Source organism: Physeter macrocephalus, chromosome 13 (assembly GCF_002837175.3).
Source record: "Physeter macrocephalus isolate SW-GA chromosome 13, ASM283717v5, whole genome shotgun sequence".
NCBI classification, from domain to species: domain Eukaryota; kingdom Metazoa; phylum Chordata; class Mammalia; order Artiodactyla; family Physeteridae; genus Physeter; species Physeter macrocephalus.
This window is the reverse complement of record NC_041226.1, coordinates 79,229,153-79,247,907: the sequence shown is the minus strand read 5'-3', so window position 1 is coordinate 79,247,907 and position 18,755 is coordinate 79,229,153. Positions and strand designations below refer to the sequence as shown.

Genomic DNA, 18,755 nt, shown 5'->3' with positions numbered 1-18,755 from the left:
ATGGTACCGATGAACCGGTTTGCAGGGCAGAAATAGAGACACAGATGTAAAGAACAAATGTATGGACACCAAGGGGGGAAAGTGGCGGGGGGGTGGTGGTGGGATGAACTGGGAGATTTGGATTGACATGTATGCACTGATGTGTATGAAATAGATGACTAATAAGAATCTGCTGTATAAAAAAATAAATAAAATTCAAAAAAGAAGCATATTCCTTCTTTTTCTTTTCTTTCCTTGGGGGCAGGGAAAGGTGTGGCAGCATGCAGGAGTGGCAAGAGAATTTTCCAGAGCCTGGAGCCCTGGAAATCTGAGCTGGTGGGAAGGCAGTCTGGAGCCCAGCATCTCCCGGGGCATGGCCTGTGTGTCCAGCTCTCCTGGCTGCCTCCTGATACCTGGAGAATCTCAGTTCCCCCCGGCTGAGGTCAGGAGGTCAGCCCAGCCCATAGCACATTTGATCTCCAGGAAGGTCTCTGTTCTCTGGAATTCTCTTCCCCCCAGAATCCCACAGGGCTGCTCTCTTAGATCTTCAAGGCTGCTGCCCCACGTCTTGAGAAAAGAAGCAAGAGTGCGGTACAGGGGCTCATGAGCCCCGGGCAACCTGCCTTCAAAGCCTGGGATGGTGGCCGTTTAGGACGGGCTGTCTCACGTGCACTCACACCCCGGCCCCGCCCTCAGGCCGGGCAGCAGCAGGAAGGCAGCCTGACGACAGGGTGCCGCACATCCAGGGTGCATGTACCCACGCTGGGTCCCGAGCCCAGGCTGCCAGGGGACTGCTGCCGTCCTCTCTCCCTCTGGCCACCAGATCGTGCTGGGTCTCCCTTGCTCCGGGCTCCTGCTCTTCAGAGCAAAGCAGGAGAGGAGGTGGAGGGGGACTCCCCTTCCCAGAAACCAGTGGGTGGGCTTTGTTCTGCTTGTCTCTGTCCAGAGCAAGGAAAGCTCCACCAGGAGACTCAACTACTGAAAATCACCAGTTGACTTACCATGACAGTTCTGACCCTGGGAAACCAAGCAGTGGGGAGCTGCCTGGGTTCAGATCTGCTGCTTACAAAGAGACACCTTGGGCAAGGTGTTTAAACTCTTTGTGCCTGTTTTCTTATCTGTAAAATGGGGGTAATAAAAGTTACCTACTCAGGTAGGTAGGGTTTCCTATGAAGCTTAGATGGATTAAGGCACAAAAATGGGCACATAGCAAGTATTCATTAAATAATTATTTACCATCTCTGCTACCCATTTTCTGTTGCTTCTGCTACAAAACTCTTCAAGCTACAGTGAGCAGCCCTTTTCACTGAATCGACCTACCCCTGGGAAGACTCTTTGACACAAACGGGCAAAGACACAGGATTCTTGAGTGTGGCAGACAAACAGGGCAGGAGCTGGACTTGCCACAATGAGGAAAGATTTTTTAATAAATATAGTTAAAGATTAAGGCATTATTTCTTGAGTAACAGCTCTTAAAGCCAGTGGTCAATAAGAAGTTAGTAAGTGGAACATCCATTGCCGAACATCATAAGTTCCATGATTGTTGAATAATACATACTGATGTGTCTCTAGTAAAATGACTCAGAAATATCTGTTTGTATCTGCAGATTTAGAAATGCCATAAACTGGCAAGTGACTCCAATGCCTTCCAACCCAATCCTCTTAACTCAGTGGTTCCCAAACTTTAGCATCAAGTGGGAATGCAGACTCCCAGGCTCCACCCCCGAAAGTCTGATCAGAAGATTTGAGATGTGGATCAGAGGTCTGAGTTTTTAGCCAGCCTTTCCAGGTGAGTGTAGGGGTCCAAGGACTGTCCTCTGAGAAGCACTGCTAGGCAATAAATGCTCTGGGTCCCATCCAAGGATCAGGGAGCAGAGACTCAGATAAGTATGCAGCATCTAAGAGGCTTTGGAGGAAGGCACAGAGGTATATTGCATGTAACAGGCTGGGAGATGTTCTCTTCTGTTCAATGTATGGAAACGCGGGCTCAGGATTTATGAGACCAGGGCAGAGCTGCCTTTAGTACCCAGGTCTTCTGACATGAAGCCCTTGCCACCACTTTTAGGATCAATGCCAGATAAGATTCTCATCATTCTCAGGAAGGAAAACACTGATGTTATGAAAGTGGTTCTAGGGGACCAAGGGGTGTGGGATCTCAATCTCAACAGGATTGGGCACTTTCCTTCGCAGGGGCCTCCTCCTCCTTCTCTGAGTGCGTGTGTGCGCGTGCGCATGTGTGCGTGCACGCGCGTGTGTGCGTGCGTGTGTGCGTGCGTGCACGCGCATGTGTGCGTGCGTGTGTGCGTGCGTGCGTGCAGGCGCGCGCATGCATTGCCCTGGCTCCCAGCTCTGGGCCAAGTCCTGTATGTCGTGTGTGCATAAGGACCCATAAAGGCCAATGGGCTGGTTTACATTTCTAGGCTCTGATCTCCTTAAACCAGGACGTGTGGAAAGGAAGGAGAGACAGACCCGAGCTTTAAGAAAACTTTGGCCTGGAATGTTCCGGTCAAAGTCTATGGACTCCTCTTCTGACTCCCAATCTGGGCCCTGAACTGCAGCAGAAAAGTGAGGCTAGAGGTTCTTTCCCAAGCTAGGATAGCACTTCCTCACACACAGCCTTGAAAATCCTCGTCTGTTTTATGTGAGGATGGAACAATGTGAAAATAACAGAATTCAAAGCAAACCGTGAACACAGCACCCCACTGTGCCCGTGTACACTCTACCCAGAGTGCGGATGCGGGGGTCTCTTGACTGAGCCACCTGGGAGATCAGGTGCCACCATATTCCATCAGACAGAGGAAGGGAGGGTGGGGTCCAGTACACCCGGTAAGTCCCCTGGATCTTCAGCTGCAGTTTAAACATCTGGGTCCTCAACTCAAGGGACCCAGCAAAGCTGTGACAGCTCAGCCATGCCACACGAAGTTCAACCAAAGTGGCTCCTGCTCCCAAGTACAAAATCCCATAGTGCAATCGGCAGGCGGGGACTGCCTGGCGATGCTGGCAGGGTCACCTTGAATGGCGGGGCTGGGGTGGAGGGGGACTCGGTAAACAGGGTCCCCGTGGGAGACTTAGCAGCCCCACCCTGGCTTTTCCGGGCCCAGAGCGCGTCTTGCAAGAAAACGGTGTTTTCTGCCATTGTTCCCTCTCAGCGACACCAGGAGTACAAAGTCGCCCGGTCCTTCTCGCCCCGCCCATTCCCCCAGAGCCTCTCATTCAAAAGAACGGAAAACTCTGCCAAGGGCAGGACCTCCGACACCAGCTCCTGATGCCACGCAAGCTATTCTCCCCCGAAGCCTGGCGCCCCAGGGCCACGTGTCTGACCGCCTCGATTCTAAGGCTGAGCTTTGCTTCTAACGACGGGCTTTGCTCAAACGAGGGGAAAGGATGCCGCGAGCCATGTTTTAAATTATTGGTTCCCAAGGAAGAGCGGACGCCAGTAACGCACAGGATTGAAGGGGGACCCAAGGGACGGCAAACCGGAGTTCTCGGGGCGGGGGGGGGAAGGCGTGCTTTCTCAGAGCCTGGGCTGGGTCGGGGGCGCAGGGGACACCCAGGCACACACACACGGACACACGCTCAGGTGCGCACGCGCGAGTGGCCTTCTGGCAAGGCCACTCGGTGTCCCCAGCGCTCTCTCCGGCACGCGAATCGGCCCGGAACGGGGGCCAGGACTTACCGCCAGGACGCCCTGGGCCAGGAGCCCCACGGTCACAGCTCCCAGCAGTAGCCACCTGGATGGGAGAGGGGGGAAGAGCGCCGTGAGTGTGCGGCCCCGGCTTGGAAATTCCGAAAAGCACACGCGCGCGGGACGCAGGGGACAGGCAGCAAGTCGCTTACCGCCGCAGGGCAGGGCGCGACGCCGCGCGCTGGTCTCGGTCCATGCTCCCAGTTCGGCCCCTCGGGGCTCCGATCCGTCCCTCCTAGCCTGGAAGACGAGACAAAGCGGGCTTAGCCCGGCTGGGGAGGGAGCCTCGTCGCCGCCCGCCTCCGTCTGCGGGACAAGGGAAAGCGGGGCGCGTCCCCGCCTCTTGCCGGGGGTGGCCGGGAGCCGCCCCGCGACGAGGCACGGGAGAGGGCGGCCTGCCCACCTCGGCCCGGATGGGGCCGCTCAGCAGCCGCCGCTCCACTCTCCCCGTTCCCACTCCGAGAGCCGGGCGCGCAGCCCGAGCTGCACGGGGGGCGCCCGAGTCCCTGCCCTCCGCCCGGGGCTCGGCGTCCCAGGGCCGCTCTTACCTCGGGCCGGGCTTCAGTGGCTGCCGCCCGCGCGCCTCCGCCCTCCAGAAGCGCCGCCCGCGGCACGAGCAGCGCAGCCGCCCCCGGGCCGGCCTCGGGCCCGCGCGTCCGCCCTCGGAGCTCCGCCGGGTCGGCGAGCGCGAGGCGCGGGGCGGGCAGCGGCGGCGGTGGGTGCAGAGCGCGGAGCCCTGCGTCCCGGCGCGCGGCGGCCACAATCCCCTGGCCGCGCGCTCCTGCCGCCTCTTACCCGCGCCGCAGGGTCCTCCCCCTTTGAGGCGCCGCCCGCCCCGCGCCGCCGAGGGGAGGGGCAGCGCCAACAAATTGGGGAGCTCGCCGGGCCGCGCTCAGGTCTCCGCCGCGAGCTGCCGCGCCCGGGACGGTGCGCCGCGCTCGAGTCCCGGCCCTGCGAGAGAGAGCCGCCCGCCGCCGCCCCCAAGAGCCCGGGCGCCGGCCCCCGCCGCCCGCCGCCGGCCCCCGCCGCCCCGGGCGCGCCACCATGGGGCCCCGGCTCGGCGTCTGGCTGCTGCTGCCCGCCGCCCTCCTGCTCCACGAGGAGAGCAGCCGGGCCGCCGCGAAGGTGAGTCCCGGCCGGCTCGGCTCCCGGCGTCCCGCCCTGCGCCCCGGCGCCCCCTTTGTCCCCCGCCGGAGCCGCCCTCCGGGCCCGGGGGTCTCGCGCGGCACAGCCGGGCGCACTCTCGCGGCTGGTCCCCGCCGGGGACTCCCGTGGGCTGCGATCGCGCACCCATTAGGGGGCCTCCTTTGTTGTGGGCTGGGTAGGGGCGAGTCAGGGGACTCCTCGGGGCCGGGGGCGGGCGAGCAGAGCTTGGTGCGCCCCGCGCGGGGTGAGGGTGCCCGGGAGTCAGGGGGATTTGAACTCGCACCTCGGGGGCGCCTGGCCAGCGGGCGCCTTCACCTGCCCCGGGCGCCCGAGTGGGCGGGGGGCCGGAGGGCCGGACACGCGCGCCCCGTGCTGTTCGGAGCCCCACACATGTGCCCGGGAGTCGCTTTGGGCGTGTTTCTCTGGAGCTTTGGAGACTGGTGGTTGATGCTGAACAGTCCTGGGCCGTTTGCCTGGAAACAGCCGTATCTTTGCTTTCCCACGGCTTTGCTGTCGCTGCAGCACGCTAAGGGACAGCAGAGGAGCTTTTCTGCCGTGCAGCTTTCAAACGTTTCCATACTCGACTCGATGACTTTTACTAATATAGTAAAAAAAATTATAACCGCATTATATTTGAGTGTGAAACCAAAATGAAACTCCATCTCATTGTTCGGTGCACAGATTGTTTTCCTAGTTTTCATTTCCTCCGGCTGTGCGCTTGCCCGGAAAGGATCTGGGAGTTCGGTTTGCACAAGTAAAGGCGTCCAGCTCTAGACGGTCCCTGATGTACTGTTGTTCTTTGCTTCTTTCCTTCCCCTCAGACGGAGTAAAAACCTCAGCTGTTGCCCAGTGTCACAGCCTTGTAGACAAAACCCTGGGAAGGTGTGCCTTCTCAACACATTTTGCATCCCCCCCTCCCCAAATATTTAAAAATGGTGTTACTACTTTCGGCATTTCCCACTTACTCTTGTTTCACATCCTGAGTTTGCTCTTAGTTTTTTTGTTTTGTTTGTTTGTTTTTTTCTTCTCTTCAGGAAGAAGGATGCTCGCTGGCTTCAGTTAATTGTATATAAATTATTAACTGTTACTTGCCAGAATAAACTGGTGATATGCATACATGTCTTGCAATTGAGAGTCTGGCTCTTTGCCGGCAGCTGTGTCACTATGTATGGAAAGGCCTAATGATGACACAAGCAGTTAACTTCAGATTGTTCCTCCCAGCCCAGAGTCTAGCCAGGCACCCTAGTCGGTTATTTAAACACTCTGGTCACGATGACAAAATACTTCCAAAAGAGGCGGCTCTAGAGCACTTCATTTGGGTCTAGAACTATTGACCCAAAGATTTAACATTTCCGAGGAGAGATGGCAAGGAAATGAGAGAAGGTTCTCTATTTGGAAATATGAAGCTCTGTTTGGACTTGGATTTTCTGGTCGATGATATTAGCAAAGCCCAGCCAATTATGAGAGCCGGCTTTTCAAATAGCCAGGACTTTGAAGAATGAGCCACTCAGTGAGTGGGAAATCAAACTCATTACTGTTGAGTTTGGGCTTATTTTACTTTCCTTGTACGTCCCTGTCCTGGCTCGGCTGTATCCTTCAAATCTCATGTAATGTTTTTAGAGATCTGGCACGTGGACACCCTCTGATCACCAGTTGACTTAATGGGTATTATCATTTTGCCATGTTCTCCCTGGTTTATTCAGAGAGAGAAGATTTATTAATATGAACAAGACTTATGGCTGTATAATAAAATCCATTTAAAAATAATATCTGGCTAATTTTAAAATTTGTCTCACTTTTCACACCATCAGTAACATCTTTTTTTGTTTTTTTGCTTACCTCCTTCCAAAATCAGCTGTTAGGGATACCAAAAAGTTGAAATAATTTCCACACTGATCCAAGCAGAATATCATTTAAAAATGCATTTTGAACGATAAGATGCTGCCAGTCCATCAAATCCTAATTCAGAAGCCAATAAAAATGATTCTTGGATTACCTGCTTTTTTTGGAGTATCTGAATCTGTGTTACCTGCATTGGTACACCCAAACGTCACCTACTAGGTGCCAGGCAGAGATTGTACTTACTATTGTTATTATTCACATGAAAGGCTGTTTGATTTTATATTTGATCATATCTGCTATGGCCATACCGTTCATTTACCGGTGGGTGGATTTTCTAAGCCAGTGATGTTTTTTCCGACCCCCCACTCCCCTCCCCAACTTTTCTTTCTTTGGCAAGGAAGGAGGAATAGGGTGCAGACCTAAGACAAAAATGTGCCCATAGTGTTAGGATTTGAGGGTCGTCGGTTCTGAGTCACGCAGTCATGAGCTGAATGAATTCTTCCTTCTGCAGCCTCCAAACTCCCTCCTCCAACTGGTCTGTTTGATGCTTCTTCACGAATTATTTTTCAGGATCAGAAATGTGAACTTTTGCCAAAGTGTGGTGATGCCCGAGTAGGCTGTTGGCATCTCCAGACCATTAGTCACCATTCTGAGACTGAATGACCTAGAACTCAAACGGATATTTAATTCTGATATGAATGTGCACCACATTCTGCTGGGAATGTAATTTCAAAGAGAAGGCTGATTTTTGACTTAGTCCCAGTGACAGCAACATGAACCCAGTATCTCAGGAGTGAGCTTGGTGAAGATATAATCTAAATCATGGTGTTCTTCATGCATGGAACTGGATCGGGATGAAGGAGAGCACCTCTAATACCAACCAGGAGAAACAGTGTGCCTCGCCTGGGTGTGTGTGAGTGCACACTTATAGAATTATTAGTGTGTATGTTACTGGTGTAGTCACACACACACACACACACACACACACAGTGTGGTTTAGGGACCGGAGGATCCTAAATGTTGTGTCTGCTCTGATTAAGCAGATGATTTCAGAGGACTTGGTAACCCCCTGCCTCAGTTTCCCTGGCAGATCTGCTCCCCCACCCCCCATCCGTCCTTCCTGCCTTCATCCCACACATGCGCCTTGAGCACATCTTCAGGCCACACCCCCCGCCAGGCGCTGGCCGTGCATCAGTGAGTGGGGCCCACCCTCCTCCCCCAGGAAGGCTGTGGTCTCCTGAGAAGTACTGGGAAAGAAACAGGCAAATACAGCTCAGGCTGGTAAACGCTACAGTCAGGGTAAACCTAGGGCCGTAGGAGCACCTAACCTAGCTTTGGGGAGCTCAGAGGAAACTTCCGGGAGGATATCCCACCTCTGACTCTGCGGAAGGCATGGGAACCATAGACCTGGCATCTTATTTTCATATGAATTGTCATGTGCATCATACTCAGAAGGTTGGATGGTTCTTCCTTTGCCCTTTCACAGATCAGGCTGTCTTTGCATGTAAAGAAGACCTTACGGTTCCCTCATTTGAGGTACCAAGATGCCATTGCTTGTATGACTAGCAGGCGTGATATCCGAACTTTCCCCCGGGAGGGGTGGAGACACACGGAGGTCTAGGAGAGCGGCGATAAGACCCCAGCTCAAGCAAAGGCCCCCTCCGGAGGTGGCAGGTGGATTGGGATGTGTGCAGAGTTACAGCACGGATGACTGATTGTAGGCCAGAGCTGACCGAGAACACCTCCCCTCACTGGGGCAAGGGCATGGGGGAATTCACAGAACCCCGCATTATCCATTAACAAGACTGTCTTCAGATTTCTTGGAACTGGTGAGGATGGCCATCACTGAACAAGTTCGGTTATCTAGGTTAGAACTGGTAGAGATTTTGCAGACAAAGTGAACCCACAAGTGACCCGCTGAAACAAATCCTTTTAGAGATGGAGGGGGCATCAGTCAGTGAATAATTTACAGCACTTGTCTTGATGAGGTATACGATGTTTGTTCTAACAACGGTTCCAGAAACTGGACAAGGATTAGCCTCGTTGAAATGTCTCTCAAGCAGATTGGGTATTTTGAGTTCTTGGGCTCAAATAAGCAAAAGCAACAATAGAACGCCTAAAATAATATCATCAGAGCATTGTTCTTCCTGCTGTTATTAAACAACCACTAAGAAACGTCAGCTATAGAACAATACAAAAGACATATTCCTGCCATTCTTGTGCGCACAATGAAAGAGATGTGAACCAGAAAATGGTTCAATCGTCAGTTTACCGCTTGAAGAATGACTCTGGGGTTAGCATTTTATAGTCTGGCACACAGGGACCGGTTCCGTCCTGTATTTCCCTCCATTGTTCTCCTGGTCTTAGTCCTGTGACATCAGTCTTTCTTGGGGTCCTTTCTGTTTCTCTGCTTCTCTGTTCTTCCTCTTGCAGACCCCTCAGGTGGGTGGGCCCCGGGGCTGGGCTCCGGCAGGCTTCTCTTTTTCTCCACCCTCCCCACTCCCATGATTTGTCAGCATTCCATGAAGGGGACTCCAGACCTTTCTCTTGAACCCCAGTCTGGTCTCCTCACGTTCCCATGGAGCATCTCACCTTCGCTGTCCTGCTTTGATTGCAGACTTAGCAAATATGTCCAGAACCGAGCTTGCCATCTTTCACCAGCCGACTGCCCTTCTTCCCAAGTGGCCCGTTTTGGTCGTTGATGCCCCGGTGTTTCCTGATGCTCAGCCCAGAGACCGTGGCTTCATGTGGAGGCCTCGCCCTTCCCTCCTTTTTGACCTTCACGTCGCCCAGGCACTCACCCCACCCTCCTTCCTTCTCCCTGCCCCTCCGAGCCCCCTCGGCCATCTCTTCCCATGGCTGCGACACCATTCCAGGTCCGCTCTCCCTGTGCCAGGCTCGCCACGAACCCCTCCCGCTCCGGCCCTGCTTTCAGCCTTGTCTTCTCCCCAGCCCATTCCTCACGTTGTCCTGAGTCTGTCTTCAGAGATCCTGCTGTGACCACGTGATTCCTCTGCTTAGCATCTGACAGTGGCTACCTCCTGTCTGACCAAAAGTCTCCAACTCTTCGGCTGGGTGGTTTTCATTTGTTCATTTTTAATAAAGACTTTATCGTTTAGGGCAGTTTCAGGGTCAAGGCGAGATTGAGAGGCAGGTGCGGAGATTTTCCATCTACCCCCTGTGTCCCCACAAGCACGGCCTCGCTCACCGTCAACATCCCCCACCAGCTGGTGCGTTTGTCCCAAGTGATGAACCTACACGGACCCACTGTCGTCGCCCGAAGTCCGTAGTTTACCTTAGGGTTCACTCTTAGTGTTGTCTATCATTGGGTCTGGATAAACGTGTAATGGCATGTAGCCATCATTATAGAATCACACAGAGTATTTTCACTGCCCTAAAAGTCCTCTGTGGTCTGTCTATCCATCCCCTTCTCTCCCCAAACCCTGGCAACTATTGATCTTTTTACTGGCTCCACAGTTTTGCCTTTTCATGTAGCCGGAATCATACATTATGTAGATTTTTCCCATTGGCTTTTTTCACTTATTCATACACATTTAAATGTCTTCCATGTCTTTTCATGGCTTGATAGCCCATTTCTTTTTAGCGCTGAATAATATTCTGTTGTCTGCATGGACCACAGTTTATCTATCCACTCATCTACTGAAAGACATCTTGGTTGCTTCCAAGTTTTGGCTGATTTTGAATAAAGCTTCTATAAACATCTGTGTGCAGCTTTTTGTGTGGACCTAAGTTTTCAACTCCTTTGGGTAGATCCCAAAGTGCACAATTGCTGGATCATATGGTAAGAGTATGTTTGGCTTTGTAAGAAACCAGCACACCCTCTTCCAACGCGGCTGAGCCATTCTGATTCCCACCAGCAGAGAATGAGCGTTCCGGTTGCTCCACGTCCTCGCCAGCATTTGGTGTTGTCAGTGTTCTGGGTTTTGGCCACTCTAATAGGTGTGTAGTGGTGTCTTGCTGTTGTTTTAATTTGGCTTGGCTTTACATACCCTTTGCCATGCGGATTCATGGACTTATCTGGTCTTCGTCTCCATACTCCCCAGCATGCAGGGTGGGTAGTTGTCATGAAGGAGTTACCTCTGTGTTCCATGGAGCAGTGTAATCTCTTTGAGCCTCAGGTCCCTGATCCATCAAATGAGGACAGCACAACATCTGCAGACACCTTTAAGACGTTCAGAGAGGTTGTACGTGTGAAGCAAGTAAACCCTGAGAAGACGATAGCTGTTACCACTGCTACGTGCCTGGGATCTCATTGTCTTGTGTATGTTGGTTCAACAACCCTTGATGATTTTGAGATGCTGGAGGACTGAGCTTCTTTGAAAAATGCCCCCACTGTCTGGGGGAGTACCTGATGCATGTAGGGAAGTCGTGAAGTACTCGTAGTGGGTTCAGTGATCCTGCCTGCCTTTCACTCTGGACCCTGGGGAGGCCTGGCGGGAGCTGAGTGCCTGCTCCTGGAAATTATGTTGCGTTGCTGACCCCGTAGCAGTTTTAGGCAACACAAAGGAAAGTAATGCCAAACGAAGGTGTTTCCTCTTAATTTGGAATTTGGAGCAGATATTCCGCCATAGACTAAACACGACTTGGAAATATACACAAGGCTGAACTCTTTGTGTAAATAGTTTATTCCGTGGCTTAGTAATATTCCTGCTTTGCTAGGTTTGGTTTGTAGTGTGCACACTATAAGAACATTTAAAGTCATCGGAGTTTCAAACCTTGCTTGATCTGTGGTCAAGTAAAAGACAAATGCCAAGCGTCCGAATCAGATATTAAGGCAATATATTACATGCGTATGTGTTGGTTCTCTTGCTGGTAGAGGAGAGTGATCCAACGTCTTCATCTTTTCCTGCTCATCAAGACTTTGTTAGGAGTTTTGGAATTAACTTTTGTTTATTACTGGATACAGGTCTTTGTGTGCTGTGTGCATTTCTTTCTTATTCAGATAACAGCAAGAGATGCTGGCTGTGACCTGGGAGAGGCCAGTTTGATGTCAGTTGCCCTGTTCCCATTTCACCAAATTTCCTGACAGTTGGAGACCCATGGTAGAGTCACTCACACAGAGTTGAGCTGATTCGATAAACGTTGTCCAACCCAACGGAATATGTAGAGACAATATTCCTGTATTTGACATTTAATTGAAATTGTTAAAAATTTTTTATTGAGTTTTGCTTTAGAAAATCAGCATATTCCTTTAGAAAATCAGTATATTCCTTTATGAAGAACAAAACTCAGGGTTTTCTAGTTGTGACTCAGTGTTTCCAAAGCTGTTTGCACAAGCTTTTCCCAGCTGCCACTCACACACCTAGGGCTGAAGAAGGCTCAGAGGATCGAGGTGCATGGCAGCCTGTGTCTTCACTTCAGAAAGATAAGCACTCCTAACAGCCCACCGTTAGCATATGGGGCATCTCTGAGGGTGCTAAGTCAGCTTTGGTTTCCTGTTTCAGAATGTTACACATGGGCCCAATGATAACTATTGTGGTGTTTTTCCTTCATTTCAATTAAAGAGATAATATTTATGTATATTTTAATCAGTGGCAGATTTGACTACTACATCTCTAACAATACTTTATTTTAAAGGAGTAAGCATATTATTTTTGTAATAAGAAAAAGCAATCAAAATTTATTCTAAAATCCAGTTTCCCTTTTATGCAAGTAATGACTTTTTCTTGAGCATGATGGTGTTAATTTCCATATCATCCAAGAGCATCAGCTTTAAAATGTCATTTTTAAATACAAGCAACTCCTTTTCCTCATTAGCTTTGATCTTCGAGTTGTGTTTTGGCATTTTTTAAAGAATAAAACTTTAATGTCACAGAGTTATTACAGAGTTGCATGAAACTTACTCGCCAGGTCCAGACTGTTCTTGCATTAAAGCTTGCGTTAAGGTGATATTATTACCATCATTACCTACAATGTGCAAAGTTTTATTAGGGAAAAAGGCTGCATAATTATAGTTTGGCCCATTTTTTCTGCAGTGTCCATTTGGAAAATACTTGATCTAACTATGTGTCTTAAATAGAAGTCATTGCATACTGTAGGAGAATTCAGCCTAACTCCAAGAACTCTAAAATTAGCCAGGCAAAAGAAATGCCTATTTCTCTACGAAGTTTGCATTAAACTCCTGGAAAGACAATTGCAGTGTTTCAAATACATCCAGAGAGGAACCTAGCTCAGCTACACACTCTGCCCGCGTGGGGTGGCAGGCACTGCAGGGGAGCACGCGGGTGCTGCTTTGAATCCAGCTCTGCCTCTTACAGCTGTGTGGACGTGTGCAACTTACCTCTCTCTCTGTCCGCCTTTTTTTTTTTTTTTTTTTTTGTGGTACGCGGGCCTCCCTCTGCCGCGGCCTCTCCCGTTGCGGAGCACAGGCTCCGGACGCGCAGGCGCAGCGGCCACGGCTCACGGGCCCAGCCGCTCCGCGGCACGTGGGATCCTCCCGGACCGGGGCGCGAACCCGGTTCCCCTGCATCGGCAGGCGGACGCGCAACCACTGCGCCACCAGGGAAGCCCCCTTTGTCCGCCTTTTGTCGTCTGTAAAATGGGGGCAGCAGTAGTGCCTCGATTCCAGGACAGGTACAAGGATCAAACGAGCTAATGTTTGTAAAGCGTTTATACCATGCTGGCTGCATGCTCGTTAAATGAGCAAATTCTGAGGAATAACTAGCAAAGGAATTATATCATCGGGGCATCTTGAGGCTGGAGAAACACAGAAGGCCACCAGAGCAGTGGGTTTGGAACTGGAGCTCACAGCAGAATCCCCTGGAACGCTGGCTGGGACACAGACGCCCGGCCCCCCTCCCGGCTTCTCTGATTAGGGGTGCGGGTGCACCTGAGAATCGCATTTCCAGCAGGCGATGCTGGTGGTGGAGGTCCGGGGACCACAGATCTCGTCCATTCTCTTCACTTACAGGGGCAGCCGCTTGATAGATGTGCACTATGGACATGCTGCTCTGGGAGAGTGGTCTTCACTCAAGCAGAAGCTGAACCTTTGTATTTAAAATGACTCTCCTGATTCTGATGTTCCCTTTTCCTTAAATACCAACCTTTGTATTTAAAATGACTCTCCTGATTCTGATGTTGTTGTTATCGCAGCACTTCCAGCCCTGTGGTGCTATTTGGGGGGTTAGGAGTGGGAAGGTCCTGATGCAGGCATGTGGGGTGCCAGAATGCTGGAGGAGAGGGTGTGGCCGATGGGAAATGGGGACAGCTGGAGCCCGGAGAAGACCCTTGTCCTCTGTGGTCCTCCTGTCCCCATCAAGACGTGGGACATGGGTGTTCTCAGGATGATCCACTGTATGTCAGAGTTTTTCCATCTTTAAGGCTCTCCATTCTCACCTTGGCATCTGCTGATGGTGGGCTCGGTGTTTGCGTAGAGGCTGGTCGAGCCAGAGCCCACCCAGGTTTGTGAGCAGGACCCCCAGGGTGTGGGGGTCACCTTCTTGCAGTGCCTCCCCACCCTCGCCCACCTCCTCTGAGCCTTGGCCCCCTGGGCCCCTGAATGAAAGATTCCTATTTTGTGTCTTCTTATGGCCAGATCCATTTCCTGGAGATTACACACCACTTGGGGTTAGCGGTTTAAGATAACTCGTAATTTTTGGTCAGGAAATGACCTGTAAAATTAAGATGAACTTGCCAAAGCAGGAAGATGGGTTAGTGATGGGAAAAAATACTACAATATGGGTAGTGCAGCCCCTGGGTCAGTGTATTTCGGATAACTACGCAGACCTGGTCCAGAATCAGCCCCTGTCGCTGATAAGCTGGGCGTGACGCACTCTTTTTCACACAGGATGAGCAGCCGTCTTCTCTATTCATCCCTCATTCACACCTTATCTTTAACAAACATTTGTGCATGTAAACATTATGCTAACAACAGATGCTTCTTATCAGTTTTGTTAAAGTAACTCTGAACAAATAGCTATTGGATGCCTTAGTAATAATTAAAATTTGTTTTCCTAAATACCAGAAAATAATAAAACTTGTATTTCTTTCTTCTGGAATTCAGGCTTTTAAAACTTTTTTTTGCTTTTAAAGTATACGTTATATATTTATGAAAGGCAGAAAAAATGTCTCTTCCACGTAAATCCGCCTCATTTATCATTTTGAAAACTTCAGGTTTTCAAAACCTAACCAGCTTCCATTTCCTCTGTTTTTTCTTTCTGTCAGGAACTCAATTTTGTTCGGCTTCCAACCAATTCCTATCCTGAAAGGGAAGATGAGTTCATTCCCAGCTCCAGAGGTGGAGTCTGGTTAATCCATAAATGGATTTCTCCTGGAGTTTCCTACTGATTTAGACATAGGCACATGACCTGAGTGGGCCCAGTCAGACGAAAGGGAAAGACTTGCATTCTGTGCTTTATGTGAAAGATTTGTCTCTCTGGCTGCAGCTTGCTGAGAGCAAGGCTTGGAGGGTCAGTTGACACAGGGAAACAACTTCCCCTTGCAACCACCAGGAGAACCAGACTCAAGATAAGGCCAGTGCTTAAGACAGCAGGACAGGTTAGGAAGAGCTGAAGTTTTTCATGAAATTATTGATTCCCTTAGAGTCCACCAGTCAGGCTTTTCAAACTCTAAAAAAATTTCTATAATGAATCATTTTTTATTGGCCTTAGATTTTTCTCTTCTTTCGTGGAGGTTGTTATCCATTAATATGTTACAGAGATATTTGTATTTTTCTTTTGACTGAACAATTTATTTAAAACGTGCATAACTTTGGGCATTGTTTTAGACTAGAAGCCAAATTTGTAGTCAAAGTGTCATTTTTTTCTTCACGTCAGTGAAAGTAAAACAGGCAAGGCTAAGAATTCACTTAAGCACACAACACAAATTAATATGTTCTTAGCTCAGTATCTTGCTTCTGGCATTCAAAATAATTTGAAATTGCATTCAGTAAATGTGTGTTGAGTACTCACTCTGGGTCAAAAAATACACAGGCAGTTAAAATTGTTCTCATACTTTGTATTCTGATATATGCCCAAGGTAAAGTAAGAGTAATTTTAATAATGGTGTCATAGATATGACACTAAAAAATTAAAACGTTCACTGTTCTCTTTTTGCCCCAAAAGTTTTCACTTAGCTTCTGAAACTCTAGAAGGAACATCATACAATCACAGACTCTGGAGCCAGACCTCATGGATTTGAATCCTTGATTTACCAGCAACTAGCTGTTTGACCTTGGGCAACCTACCCAACCTCTCTGTGCCTCAGTTTTCTCATCTCTCTAATAGGGGTAATAAAGCTAATTCTTTATAGGATTGTTGTGAAGATAGTACATGTAAAGCACATACATGAGTGACTGCCACATCCTTAGTCCAAGAAATGTTAGCTTGTGGTATTGATTTCATTATTATATTGTTGATATTTATCTGTAATTGAAACTATGTAGACTGAAAAATATCTTTCTTTTACTTCTACTTCATTCCTTAAAATGAGGTAAGCTTCTTGGATAATTTAAGCTTCTTGGATTATTAGGATTATAATGCTATTCACACACAAGTTAATTAAATATGTTTTAATTGCATATTTTAAGGGAATAAGTCTATCCATAAAGTATTCCTAGATGTAAAACTGGGCTTTGAAGCATGACAACAATAAAACCAACAAAAGCAAATTGAAATGAAATGTACTGTAGTGATTTCGTATAGGAAGTGGCAGTGTTACCACTGTTTCAGTCCTTGTGAGATATTCTGACCGTTGGTAATTTATAGCCACTTGGAAGAGTACTGTCGTCCATCATGTCTTCCTCTTAGTGACTAATGTGGAAAGAGCATAATTTCATATGACTTGTGCAAAACTGGAATCACCCTGGAGACCTCTCTCCCTGACCTTGGTAAAATGGGAAAAGCATCTCTTCCTTAGCACGGGAAATGGAGGGTTCCCAGGGCTCTCTTTCCTCAACTTTTCAGACGCGTGTGGTTTCTTGGAGTCTGATCATTGATTCCGGTAATTTTCCACCAAGGCACCCACTTAATGGGTCTGACTCAAGGCCACAAGCTCACCTTTTAGTGATCGATTTATCACTTCTAATCAGTCCCTCCTGAGTCTGCTGGTCCTGGATGTCAGCGAGGGGTTTGGGTATGAGTTCAGATGTGAGGGCAGATTCCAGGGGAGGCTCTGTCCAGGGCTGGAAAGCACACGTGGCATTGAGGTTGATTCTCTGCTGGAGGGGCTGCGTCTCTGTCTGCCTCGGACTGACGTTTTTCCGGGATAGAAAATGTCTTAGGGGAACCAGAGGTGGCGCTGCCAGCCATATAAACATTTGCTGTGAGATCCATTTTAGAACTCATCTTAGGTGGAGGTCAGAAAGGCACAGAGTGGGACAGGGCAAGAGGAAAATCCCAACACGTGACAGATTGAGGATGTTTATCCATCAAGAAGCCTAAGAATGGGATCGCCCCATATATCTTGATTAAAAGAGTCTTTTTGCAGAGGTCTCTACATGTCTTAAAGAAGTGAATCTTATTTGTACATTTTTACAAATGATCGTTTATAGGATGTTAGGGCTTTTGTATATTAAGTGCCTTCAGCTAACAGCCACATGCAAATATACACACATGTATCTATATATAAATATACACATATATTAGCTATATGCATACCATACATAGAATGTGTATATCAATGTAATTACAGGTATTCATTCCTTCATTGGTACATTCACTCATGTAGTTAATATTTATTGTACACCCAGGCTGTGGAACAAAACAGACAAGTATTGCTGCCCTCAAAGGTTGTGTATGGAATTCGTACAAATAATTTTGGCCTTTGATCATGCTGAACTAGAAATTATTTTAAAAGATGTCCCTCTTGGCAGTTTTAGGAACGGCTCAGCCTCAGAAATTCAACTTGGTTAAAAGAGTTATAAATATAAGGAATAGAACTGAATTTTCTTGTAGGAACTATTACTTACTTTGTATCTCTGTAGTAAATTCATGAGGCTAGCAGACATTCAGGGTTGTTCTGTTTATTTAGAAATTAGGAATTTTGAAATATCTCTAGGGTGGGAAATGAATTAGCTGGGTTCTCCTCTCTGCCCTGGGAATTATGCAAGGCTGGCCATGGGAAAACAACTTGGATTTAGGGTAGACAAAGGCATCAGATGTGGAAATACCAGATGTAAGGATGGAGACTTCAGAAAGCAAATGTGTTTCTACAGTGTTCTTGACTTCCAGGCATTTTGATGAGAATGGCATGTGTCACAACAGTGATGATGCAAGACTGTTGTCCTTTGCCTTACAGTTGCATTGCTGTGTGGCCAAGTCAGCAAGACCCTGGGTGAAGAGGCTTGAGGCAAGCAGTCAGAAAGGGGGGTGCTTTGAGCAGGGCCTCACCCCGAGGACCTCCAGTCTCTAAGGGTACGCTTGTCATGCCACCCCGCTGTGTATGGCCACGCCGGTGGAACAGGCTGTGTAATAGCACCGACAGGGGCAGAGTGGGTGTCTTTTGGCTCAGCGCCTGCTCGAGTCTGGAGGACTTCTGGTCACACTTAGCCCTTGAGCCCTCTTCTTTCAGTCATGCTGTTTGGCATAATTCCAGTCTTGTTCCAGGGACCAAGGTTTTCCAGGTTTCCTGGGCAAAACCCATCTAATTTGTGAGTTAGGGACAAATGAATCAGAAACATGAAGACTGTTCCTGGGAAAATATTGAGTGGCTTTAAAAAGAAAACGTAGGTCAAAGTTCTGGGTAAAATGTGTTGGCCAGCTCTCCTAGGCGATTGGCAGGACATGTCCCATATTATCTTGCAACCGTGAAAAGCTATTAATGTGGGGGAAAGATGTGTAAAAATCTCTGATGAAATGTCTGATGTTACAGAGCCTTTTTGGTAGGAAATAATGATAGAAATGATCCAGAGTGAGCTTAATTCTTTAATTGGCCGTCCTCTTCATAAATAAAGTGTCAGCCAGCAAAGAGGAGGTAAGGTCCGCTGAGGTTTCCAGTAGGTCCAAGCATCGTATGAACACATGGCTGGCCAGATCTGAGCCGTATCTGCCCTGTTGGAGCGGAATCACTGATGACCTCAAGTCAGGATGACAGATGGTGGACAATACCTACTAGAAACAACTCCAGACTTTAAAGCCACTTGTTC

The 18,755-nt window shown here is 49.0% G+C and overlaps 2 protein-coding genes across 4 annotated transcripts in view; one reads left to right on the top strand and one right to left on the bottom strand.

Annotated features, from left to right (window-relative positions):
- The window catches only part of COL4A2 (collagen type IV alpha 2 chain), a 178,520-nt gene extending 174,218 nt beyond the window's left edge, over window positions 1-4,302 (bottom strand). The window contains exons 1-3 of one of the 3 annotated variants that reach the window (XM_024123120.3): window positions 4,213-4,302; window positions 3,817-3,904; window positions 3,656-3,710 (exon numbers count right to left, since the gene is read on the bottom strand). In XM_024123120.3, coding sequence (XP_023978888.1) covers window positions 3,656-3,710; window positions 3,817-3,860 — 99 coding nt within the window. In that variant the 5' untranslated portion in view covers window positions 3,861-3,904; window positions 4,213-4,302. Of the gene's footprint in view, window positions 1-3,655; window positions 3,711-3,816; window positions 3,924-4,212 lie in introns of those variants that run through there. The other 2 variants (XM_024123123.3, XM_024123122.2) reach the window with 2 other exon arrangements.
- Window positions 4,303-4,691: 389 nt separating this feature from the next.
- The window catches only part of COL4A1 (collagen type IV alpha 1 chain), a 153,905-nt gene continuing 139,841 nt past the window's right edge, over window positions 4,692-18,755 (top strand). The window contains exon 1 of the mRNA XM_024123173.2: window positions 4,692-4,789. Coding sequence (XP_023978941.1) covers window positions 4,709-4,789 — 81 coding nt within the window. The 5' untranslated portion in view covers window positions 4,692-4,708. The remainder of the gene's footprint in view (window positions 4,790-18,755) is intronic.